Source organism: Silurus aristotelis (genome assembly GCF_946808225.1).
Source record: "Silurus aristotelis genome assembly, chromosome: 1".
Classification (NCBI taxonomy): Eukaryota; Metazoa; Chordata; class Actinopteri; order Siluriformes; family Siluridae; genus Silurus; species Silurus aristotelis.
This window is the reverse complement of record NC_139574.1, coordinates 9632475-9645062: the sequence shown is the minus strand read 5'-3', so window position 1 is coordinate 9645062 and position 12588 is coordinate 9632475. Positions and strand designations below refer to the sequence as shown.

General features: G+C 35.6%; 1 protein-coding gene across 1 annotated transcript; it reads left to right on the top strand.

Moving 5' to 3' along the window:
* The first annotated feature begins 4105 nt into the window (after positions 1-4105).
* ly86 (lymphocyte antigen 86) lies at positions 4106-8544 on the top strand. Its single transcript, XM_083553174.1, has 5 exons — positions 4106-4314; positions 7297-7380; positions 7467-7595; positions 8264-8313; positions 8404-8544. The coding sequence occupies exons 1-5, from the start codon at positions 4185-4187 to the stop codon at positions 8485-8487; spliced, it is 477 nt and encodes a 158-aa protein (XP_083409300.1). The 5' UTR covers positions 4106-4184; the 3' UTR covers positions 8488-8544.
* The last annotated feature ends 4044 nt before the right edge of the window (positions 8545-12588 follow it).

Here is a 12588-nt window from a genome sequence, read left to right as displayed (position 1 = left end):
TGCTTTGTGCAGCTACTCAAACAGACTGCATGCCCACTTATATAAGCTACAAACATACTCCTCCTTTCATGCAAATGTCCAGTTCTTAGGAAATAAATATGCAGAGTCAGACTTTTAAAGGGGATACATTTTTTTGTTCTGTTGTGATGACATTTACATGTAATTTAGTAATGTTTCTTTCAAAGTATTACTGAACTTTTTGGATTTTATCAGTCATATCAATACTTTTAGCAGATCTAATGCATGCATTCTCAAATTCACTTTTAAATGTTACAGGATAATCCTTAATGTGGTTATTGTGATTTGGGATACATTTAACTATATTTAGGAGGAAAAAAAATCTTTCCTAAATGAGCCATAAGAATTTTGGACTTTACAAAAGGTTTATATTGCTATGGTTGAGAAGGGTCCACTCTATGGAATGGGTTAATTCGAGTTTAGTTTAGTTAGTCTAGTTATCTACATTTTATAAAGTTTCTTTTCGGCTTCTCCCGTTAGGGGTCGCCACAGCGGATCCTCCGCACGTTTTGATTTGGCACATGTTTTACGCTGGATGCCCTTCCTAACGCAACCCTCCCCAATTTATCCGGGCTTGGGACCGGCACTAAGAGTGGCTGGGGATGGTTCCCTGACCGGGAATCGAACCCGGGTCGCAGCGGTGGGAGCGCTGCATCCTAACCACTAGACCACCAGGGGACCTGCGTTATCTACATTTTATAATTAAGGTATATTTAAGTGGATTTTACAATTTGTGATTGCAATTGAATTTTTGCGATCGGAGCTGCAGGATTTTGCTGAAACAGCAAAAAATATTTTATTCCGTGATCAGTTTAGATGAATCCTTGTAATTATTTTCATAGCAAAATCATGTTGAATGTTTCAGTTCATATGTATATGCTGAAGTTTCTTCATATGTTTGATATGCAAATACTGTATCCTCCACATTTTTCAGTCTAATTTAAAAAAAAAAAAAAAAACAGTCTAAGAGACTTATAATTTATAACGAATAACATATAATTATATTATAATTATAACAAATACAATTTACACAAACTTGGCAGGTAAATAGAGCAACATTCAGAATGTTAACCTCATTGTGAAGAAGTAAAAAATTATCTGCTATCAACTTCACAAAAATATTATTCAGCTAACTTCATAAAGTATTTTTGCTTTTTTGCTTTTTTTTTTGCATAAAATTGTTAATTATAACATAATATATATATATATATATATATATATCATTAATTGTTTATGCAATATTGTTGTTAACTTTTGTGACGTTATAATCTTTTTCACATTCCTTCCTTCACGTTTTTTTTTTCATGTTGTGAAATAACCTGTCAGGTCAATGTGACATATGTTATCATAAGCAGAAATTATAATATAACTTCCCCCTAAGAAATGTCACAAAGCCATGTCACAGAATTTAGTGTCAGCGATTTATTACAAGGAGAGAAAACTATTAAAAACATTCCGACTTTTGCTAAGTCTACATAAAGCTTTTTTACAACTGTCCAGCATGTAAATAGAGATAGAATATAACAAATAAAAAAATTAATAAAAAAATAAATATAAAGTATAAAGGTATAACTCAGTGGAAAAATATTTATATGTAATATAAATTATATTTTATAAAAGTTATATTTTAAGTTATATTTTATAAAATATGTATATATATGTATATATATTCTCTCTCTGTCTCTCTCTCTTTCTCTCTCATCTCAATGTATATACATACATAGAGTATATACATACATAGAGTACACACACACACACACACACACACACACACACACACACACACACACACACACACACACACACACACACACACAACAACACACACACACACACACACACACACACACACACACACACACACACACACACACAACAACACACACACACACACACACACACACACACACACACACACACACTACACACACACACACACACACACACAGACACACACACACACAGTGTCCCAGTGTGATTGTCACTAAAGTGTCCATGTGCTGATATTAAATTGACACTGTGCTGTGCCAGTCCAGTAATAAAGTTACAATCATTTGTGCAATTGTGCAAAAAAAAATTTGCATATCCCAGGTGTGGTCAGATTACATGGTCAGCCATGGTACAGCGTCTCTGAGGCGGATATGGTTCAGTATCTTGCTCGAGGGATCAACGGCGGCATTTTGGCAGTGCTGTGGCCACCCATATGAGGATGGGTTCCCCTTTGAGTCTGGTTCCTCTCAAGGTTTCTTCCTCATATCATCTAAGGGAGTTTTTCCTTGCCACTGTCGCCACGGCTTGCTCATCAGGGATAAATACACACCATTCACCTTCACTGTTGTTTTCTGTAAAGCTGCTTTGAGACAATGTCTTTTGTGAAAAGCGCTATACAAATAAACTTGACTTGACTTGACTTGACTGTGGCTGAAACCCCTGACTTTATGATCAGTAACCCACAGACTTAACCACTGGACCACCACTTAACCTCATCGTTTCATCAAATAGTATATGCTGCAGAAGAATATTTGAGAAACTGGATTTTTTTCCAAATACACAGGGACATTATTCTATTTACAGTATATACAGGGACATTTCTAGCAATATAAGCAGTATCTTCATATTTACAGGAACAAAAGTCCCCAAGGCACTTATAGTTCTTTTTGTTATTTTGTATTTATTTATTTTTGTTATTTTGCAATAAACAAAGTTTATAGAAAAATAGACTCTTAATGAGCTAACCAAAATAGATGTCAGCAATGAAATATAACTCCTTAACATGTCTTAAGGAAAAAGCTTGAGAATAACACTTGTATGTCCATCTCTGTTCATGTATTTATGAATAATCTGCTTCTCAACTTCAATACAGTTTATGTCCTCAGTCCCTGTTTTGCATTTATTAGTTGCACTTTTAAAAAAAACTCCCCTCAATCAGAATGTGTTACAGTATAAACTATTCTCTAGTGGATCAACATCATTCTAACTACAAAATGCTTTGCATTTACTGCTTTGACTGGTTTGAGTATAATGAAGAGTTTGGGCAACACAGTGACCAAGCAATAGTTTTTAATCTAAAATCCTGCACTTTGGTTGCTGTGTCCTGTTCAGGCTTTAGTTTATTGTTTTCCCAAACATGCAAGTAAATAGATTGGCTATTAGTTTAAACTTACAAATTTAAACGAGTGTGCAATTTTTTTTTTTACCACTACACCAGGTTAATATTCTGTACATGAAATTCTTTGCGCTTTCTCATACTGGCCACTAGAGGGCGTAAACTCTTAAATAACAATTGGACTTTTTTCTGTGTATTACATGTAAATAAAAAAAAAGGCTTTTATTTGTCACATGTCACATATACATTATATCACAGTGAAATTATTTTCATTGCATATCCCAGCTTGTTAGGAAGTTGGGGTTAGATCACAGAGTGAATCGTGATATAGAGCAGAAAGGGGTAAGGGGCTTGCTCAAAGGTCCAGTAGCGGCAGCTTGGCTTTACAGGGGCTTAACCATTAATTGAGTAAGGAATACAATCACTAAAGGTGTCAGAGACCAAGATGTGCTGTAGGATAAAGTCAATTCTTATCAAATTTTATGTAATTGGTTGGGTGGATGTATTGATGGATAGATGGATAGATTGATGGATCCAGGTATCAGGTCTGTATCCATCTGAAAATCCATGCGTAATATATTCTAATAAGGTGCTTTTTAACCATCTGGTTTATTATTATTCTGCTTTATAATAATCATTGGGACTCATAAAAGACTGATCATGTGTCCAAAAATATATGCAGAACCACCACACTTCAAGACCAAAGCTCTAGACTACACCATTCTTTGTCAATATGATTGTAATTTTTTTTTCCTATTTCATAGTTTTGCTTTTCTTTAGTGTATATTTTTAATACAAACTTTAATACAAACAAGTGAAGATAAACACATGCAAGGGCAGTAATAGACAACAAGAAGAATTCACTGTCAGCTGTTAATTAAACTGATTTTGCCTTTCGGTCATGCAGAAGAAAGTGGAACTTGGTTATTCTTCACATTATTGTCGAAACCAAACTAAAATGGGAAGTTTCTCGTACTTGTTCTTTTAGTAGCATTTCCTGTTTCAAATAAAGTCAGGAAAGAGCCATGCTTCAAACTGACTTACACACATCTATTTTAACATGAAGTTATACTGTGTTGTACTGATCCTGAGCATTTTACATCTGCTTTCAGGGGACACACAGGAAGACTACTGGCCTGTTCACACTGCATGTGACTCAGACAAGATCCAAGTGAGATACAGGAGTTGTGGTGAGATCAGATGTCTTCATACTGAATATTGTGTGTGTGTGTGTGTGTGTGTGTGTGTGTGTGTGTGTGTGTGTGTGTGTGTGTGTGTGTGTGTGTGGGTGTGTGTGTCTTCTCAATTACATTTAAATGTATTTTCTGTGCTGAATTACATAACATACCATTAATAAGAACAAACAGATCCCAAAATGTAAAAAAACTGTAGAATTGTTTGATTTTAATTTGACTTAAGTGTTACACAATAATCTGTCAATAATTGAATGTATTCTGTCTGTCTGTGTGTGTGTGTGTGTATATATATATATATATATATATATATATTGTATATATTCATTAAGACATTCCTTTTGTACAGCTATATCTGTAAAACCACTTCATACTGTATCATACTTATATAAAAAAAAACACACTATATATACACCCTTATTCAGTTATATGTACATATTACTACACCTTCTGTATAACCTCATACCCTTATTTATTACACTGCCACTTGTAAATAAGCTATCTATGCACTTCTGGTTAGATGCTAACTGCATTTCATTGGCTCTGTATATATACCCTGCACAATGACAATAAAGTTGAATCAGATCTAATTAAATCTAATATAGGGAGCCATGTTAAACCATGATGTTTGTCTCAGAAAAACAGAAAGTTTAAAAAGGCATTCATTCTCAATGCTTCAGTTCAGTCTTACAGCCTACATGAAATCAATCCAAGCATCAGCAAAGACATCAAATAGGCCATGTATATTTTTGTCATTACAAATGTTTCTAAAATAGACCATTGCTTGTTACCAGACAGGGTCTGGTAACAAGCAATGCAATCCTACTTATAAATATTTTGACCTGGGAATGTAAAGGTAATGCTTCTTTGAAACTAATTTAATTCACAAAATCAAACCTTTTCCGATCCTGACCCTGAGAACAATAAAACAGTTATTGAAGAATATTGAAGAATGAATGATACTTCAATGATATACAAAGAAAACCCAGAAATATCCAAATAAATTTTTATTAATAAGTACAAAAACAACATAGTCTGTTTGTCTGTTATTGTAGACTAAATTGTGAAAATTAAGAGATGAACTTTAACAGATGGAAGAAAGTATTTTCTTGAAATGATGTGCTTTACACTAATTAATTTTAATTGGTGTCAGATACACAATGCATGTATAGGTGCATCTCAATAAATTAGAATGTTGTGGAAAAGTTCATTTATTTAAGTAGTTCAACTCAAATTGTAAAACTTGTGTATTAAATCAATTCACTGCACACGGACTGAAGTAGTTTAAGTCTTTGGTTCTTTGAATTGTGAGGATTTTGCCTCACATTTAACAAAAACCCACCAATTCACACTTTTTCTACAACAAAATATTTCAACAAATTTTAATATATTGACATGCCAATCAGCTACAACACCTGCAAAGGTTTCCTGAGGCTTCAATGGTCTCATGGTCTCTCAGTTTGGTTCACTACGCTACACAATTGTGGGAAAGACTGCTGATCTGACAGTGGTCCAGAAGACTATCCTTCACCTTCACAAGGAGGCTGAGCCACAAACATTCATTGCCAAAAAAGCTGCTGTTCACAGAGTGCAGTATCCAAGCATGTTAACAGGAAGGTAAGTGAAAGCAAAAAGTGTGGAAGAAAAAGATGCAGAACCAACCGAGAGAACCGCAGCCTTGAGAGGCTTGTCAAGCAAAATCGATTCAAGAATTTGGGTGAATTTCACAAGGAATAGACTGAGGCTGGGGTCAAGGCATCAAGAGTCATCACACAAAGACGTGTCAAGGAATTTAGCTACAGTTGTTATATTCCTCTTGTTAAGCCAATACTGAACCACAGACAGCGTAAGAGGCCTCTTACCTGGGCTAAAGAGAAGAAGAACTGGACTGTTGCAGTCCAGTGGTCCAAAGTACTCTTTTCAGATAAGAGCAAGTTTTGTATTTCATTTGACAACCAAGGTCCTAGAGTCTGGAGGAAGGGTGTAGAAGCTCATAGCCCAAGTTGCTTAAAGTCCAGTTTGAAGTTTCCACAGTTTGTGATGATTTGGGGTGCAGTGTCATCTGCTGGTGTTGGTCCACTGTGTTTTTTGAAAACCAAAGTCCCTGCACCTGTTTACCAAGAGATTTTAGAGCACTACATGCTTCTTCATGCTGACAAGCTTTGCAAAGATGATGATTTCATTTTCCAGCAAGATTTGGCACCTGCCCACTCTGCCAAAAGCACCAAAAGTTGGTTAAATGACCGTGGTGTTGATGTGCTTGACTGGCTAGTAAACTCACCAGACCTGAACCCCATAGAGAATCGATCTGGTGTTGTCAAGAGGAAAATGAGAAACAAGGGACCAAAAAATGCAGATGAGCTGAAGACCACTGTCAAAGAAACCTGGGCTTCCATACCACCTCAGCAGCGCCACAGGCTGATCGGCTCCATGCCACGCCGAATGAGGCAGTAATTAAAGCAAAAGGAGCCCCTACCTATATACAGTAAATGAACATACTGTACTTTCCAGAAGACCAACAATTCACTCACAATGTTTTTTTATTAGTCATTCAAATTTTTTGAGAGTGTAAATTGGTGGGTTTTTGTTAAATGTGAGCCAAAATCATCACAATTAAAAGAACCGAAGACTTGAACTACTTCAGTCTGTGCGCATTGAATTTATTAATTAAACGAGTTTCACAATTTGAGTTAAATTACTGAAATAAATTACTGAAATAAATGAACTTTTCCACGATATTCTAATTTATTGAGATGCACCTGTATAGCTACATACTGTACGTACTGTATACTACAACTAGATTCTGTTCACTTTCAGCAAATCCGATTCTTATTTATTAACATAATTGCATGTAGAAGTATAAGTATCTCAAACATTGCAACATTATCCAATCATCCATCATTAGCAGAGCACCAACTGTTCATTACACCACCGTGGACTTGTTTCTAAGAATTATTTGTTGTCTGACTCACATTTCAGACCCAATACAAGATGTAGGTTTCAGTTTCAGCTCTTGTTCAGATATCGAGACCCAGCCATACCTCAAAGCTTCCATTCTCTTGAGTGAGTTCACCCTTATCTGGGCATTAAGCATTACAGGGGGTTTTTATCATTGTGAGAAACTAAAGTTGATTATGTGTCATCTACAGGGCAATCCATTGATGAGCTTTATGTATATGTGGATCTGTTAAAAAATAAATCTTTTGTAATCTACCACAATGAGCCCATCTGCTTACGTAATTTCCCTCGTTTCTCCTTCTGTGGCAAAAGGAGAGGAGGTAAGAAGTAGCTTCTTGTGATTGTGTATAGAAGAACATTTTAATTCTTTCTTTTAGAGACAAAAAGTTAGAACATTATACAATGGGGGTGGGGCTATGGTGATGAGTGGAGTGGATGTCAATCTTGGTAAATTTAATACATTTCTTTCACCCTGGGAAGGTAATTTAATGTAGAGACATAAGCTTTTATGACCACCTTAAAAATTGAAGGTACGCTGTGTTAGTCTTATTAGGTTGTAGATGAGCACCGAAGGAACAAATGTACCCTTGAATGTCAGCGCAGTGATAAACAATGGTGCAATTTGCCATTTTAGTTTCGAGGAGTAGTATAGCCTAGTTGGTCCCAGTTTCCTGTTCAGAATGACTTGTTCTTTTGTACTTGATTCATCTGGGAAATGTCTTGCATATAGACCATAATCTACATATTTATGAATGGACAGCTAGAGTCTTTTATTGTGATCGTTGACAAATATAAGGCCTTTAGCTGTAGCTATCATGTAAATATACAATTTAATCAGAAACTAAATTGTAAAAGGCTTTGAAACTTTCCCCCATTTGCAAGAAAGTTTATGAAATTAAATATCTAGAGATGTCTTTTTTATTGTTTTCTTTATACATGACCAAGCACATGTAAAAAAATAATGGGTTTTTTATTGTTATTATTTCAGAAATGGTTACTATTCAGACGTCTTTGCCAGGGCTGAGGGTTCCATTAAAGGTTTGTTTGGTTTAAGGAACATAAACATCTGTATAGAATCTCTGATATGGAGATATTAATCCGATTTTCTTTTCTTTTCTCTTCCTGCAGGGTCAATACAATTTTAAAGTACGTGTCATTAACCAAAATGACTTCCAGATTGCTTGTGTGTATGTTATGGCTACATTTCGGTGACATCTAAAAAAAAAAATTGTTCATATAACAAATAAATAAAAGCTGATTAATAACGTACACTGAGTTGGAGTGAAATGGATTGACGCAGTACTCATCTCGACCAAAAGATGGCACTACTAACCCCTTAGTCATTGCTTTTCCTAGTACAATTAAACAATGCTTTCTTTTTGCTTTAGGCTCATTGATAAAGACCGGTTTATTTTTCAACTGGCTTTATTTTCAGGCTCTTTTTTTTTTTTTCTTTAAAGCAAACAATTCTTAGTTGGGTGCACTAGCTATATTAGGCCAATCCCTCTGGCTGCCAAGTGATGAATTACCTTAGTGAATGGAATGAATTTAGTAATATATTCATTTATTGATTAATACATTCATACATTAATTGATACATTCATTCATGCATTCATTCGTTTTCATTCATTGTTTTATTCCAGTCAGGGTCACAATAGGTCTGAAGCATATACAGGCCACACAGAGAGCATGGGATGTCAGTGCAGTCTTGATTGTTTTAATTTCCAATTTCATCCAGTGGTTTTGCACCTCTGGCAACAATCTACTACATACAAAGTCACTTATAATTACTACTACATACAAAGTCAATTTTCTCCAGAACCAGACACACACACACACACACACACACACACACACACACACACACACACACACACACACACACACACACACACACACACACACACACACCAGCTGTTTATTAGTTATAATTGGTAAACAAACTAAAACACACTCAGTGATCAACCTTGTTAGACAAAATTCATGTGATTTGAAATACTCCAGTACATTTTGTCTCTATCTCAGCGTGTCCTCAGTGGGAGAGCATGTCCTTGTTCTTCTAACATGTGACATTTCAGATATGGATTAAAATCACAGATTAATCATCATCTAGCTATTATAATAAATGGGGTAATGTTACGAAGATCTCATTCCATGGAGTCAGTAGAGGAATGTGAACTGTCTGTTCACCTGGTTAGCTGAATCACAAAAAATACAAAATAAAACATTACATTTTACTATGTGGACTCTGCCATGTCTCTTTCTTGGTTAGGAAAAAAAAAAACGAACGAGAAACAGTTATGCCAAAGTGTTACTCAGTAACCGAATCCTGCCTAGCAATCATTGTTCTGAGAATGCTTTTCTCCTGCATGCAATTATTCAGAAAAAATAAATATGGAAGTTGTTCATCTTAAGTAAATTTTTTATGAAAAGTACAAGGTGATAAGAACCTGATATAATTATAGGTTGGATTTTCTCTCCTTTTATTCTCTGGGCTGCACTGTCTATAAACTAAAACTTATATTTATTTCAGTTTATAGAACAGCAAAAATATGTTAAACCAATACATCTGCCTTTTTTTCGTTTACTAATAACTTCAGGTAAGTTGAAATCTTTTGAGAGGTTATGAAGACTTGACACGTTTAAACCTTAGATTTTAGTCACGAGTTACGTGACCCATGCAAGCAAAGTCTTCAGTGTCCTTATTTTATTTTTTATTTTTTTTGTGGTGCATCAGAAATGCAGCCTCAAGCCACTGTAAGACACAGAATGGTAAAACCTTTTTACAAGAACACAAATGTATTCCTGTCTAGATGCTATAAATCATGTTTACTGCATTATATTGTGCCTTATAAGGTTAGCATGTTATAAATGGACCTGCATGATCATTTGCACTCAGGAGTTAAACGGTTGTGTTGGAGTTGTGTTTTGCAGCTACATGGTGAAGGGCTGCGATGCAAAACACATGGAGACAAACCGGTTTGTGTGATCACCCCCAACACATACACAACCACACACACACACACACACACACACACACACACACACACACACACACACTTTCTACGTTCTTTATGGGTTCAAGAGAAGGGAAATTTTGTAGATTTTTTGACACATTTGACAGTATTCTTTTTTTAACTATTACAAAAATGTAATGGAGAAATTTAGTGAAGGATTGCTAAATTTTTTTATAGGGAATTTATGACTGTAGGTCATCCTGACGTTCCGGTCCACAATTTTATGTTTGTCCCTCAAAATCATTCAACAACACACACAGTGTAACGCAGAATACACTGAATAGTGATCCACTTTGGGATTTAAGACTTGCTGTTAGCATTTAGGTGATGTATCAAACCTAGAAATGTATTATTTTTGCAACACTGCTCGAATATGGGATGCTCTTAAAGTTTGCTTTACCCTGTGAGAGGTAGCTGCTCTTTCAGCTTCAGTTCATGGAGGATAAAGGAAACCTTTTGTTGCTGTGAAGGGTTGTTCCTTAGCAACAGCGTTGCATTCAGGAACTGTGGCAACAGGTCAATAAATAACATCACTCTCAAGTTTCCCCTCTCGGTCTTGGACATTCATCATGTCTTCTGTTACGTTATAGGAACTTTTTGGATTTGTGTTGATTGTGTGTTTTTTTCTTACCTTTCAATGGTGCTAGTGATACAAATATATATATAGTGAAGATACAGCATAAGCTTTGCCACAGTTTCACACAAGGGAATAGAGTGCATTAAGTTCAGTCTGCATTTGGTCTTCAATGCTCCATTAGCCATCACTAAAATGACTTTCAATAGTTGATTTAGACCAGGGGTTTTGGTAAAACAGTGCATTTAATGTGCATGAATAAGTTACTGATTGCCTCAAATAGTCTAGACTGAGCTTAACTGTGTCCTTTGCTGTGCGAATAACCTCTATGAATTTTACTGACAATGTTTTGAGATCATTACAGTAGCAGATGGTAGATAAAACAGAGCTGAAGGAGTGACTTTTATGCAAAACATTATGGAATTAATTTTATACTGCGTCCATTGTGTATACTGATGTACGCTGGAGTTACTTTATTTAGAAAGGTAACATACTTAATTACCACTTAAGGCTGTTTCACAATTCTAGCTTCAGTTTGCCACAGTTTTTCAGTTATCACTTAAGACGAGACTCAAAATCGGTGGTAACATGACCAGAAGAATGGAGGGATACATGATAAAAAAATATATATATATATATAATGATCACAATATGGATGTGCATCAAAATTGAAACTAGAGAAACCGCGGCATTCTGGCGTTAATCTAATCAGCAATCATACAAGAATTTGCACAGTTTGTTGATAAGCTGGTAGGTTTCTTCTTCGCAGGTTTCAAAAACAAACTGGCGTGTCATTTCGGCTAGCAGAACTAATAATTAGGACTTAATTATTGACAATGCATTGGATATTTTTTTTTCTTTACATATAGATATACTCTATAAATGAAAAAGAAACGGTACGCATACACCTACTCGCTATTTACGAGAGGATTGAATACGCTTTGTATAGGCTTTAAAATACAATCACCTACTTTATCATGCCAGTGAATTTAGCTGATTTAATCACAGATACATTGAATGGAGTGTGTAAACAAGGATAAGTAAACTAAAATAGGTGCTAAATGCTGCTGCGGATGAGGGCTATTTGATTAATTTTAGTGCAAGTGTAAACAATTTTCAAGTTTAAAAAAGAAAAAAAAAAAAGTTTCGTGTGAGCATCTGATAAAATGGCCTCTTGTGGAACCTGTTTGGTCCTGTAGGCTCAGGTAGGGAGAGCTGCCAGCGTTGGAGATGGAAAAAGCAAAAGAAGGGGGAGGACTGGCATGGCTCAGCTCGCATAGTTGCCAGATATGGGCTTTTTAATCTCTGTTGGTCTGTTTTTTATGCTGGCTGTAAGTTGGAAACAGTCTCTAATAGGTACATGGGGACTTTTTCTAGATGCAGGTCGAGATGATGGATTCGATGAGTGGATCTTGAAACCGTGCGTAAGATGGAGAAGGGATTGTAGTACGTCTGGCAACCTGGCTCTCAGTGGCTTTTCGCCTAGTTGATGAGCTGTTAGACACGTGGATGGATGGGGGGCTGTATCGTGGCTCTGAAATGGAAATTTGAGAAATGGGACCTGAACAATCCAGCATGTTTTTTTTTTTTTAATTGATCGATCCATCCGTGCATTTATTTCCTAACATGACCTGGAATACTTCATGGCAACCTTCACGTGCACATCATCACATTTTTTATTTATTTTTATTTTTTAATTTAATTGTTCATTAAACATTTTGG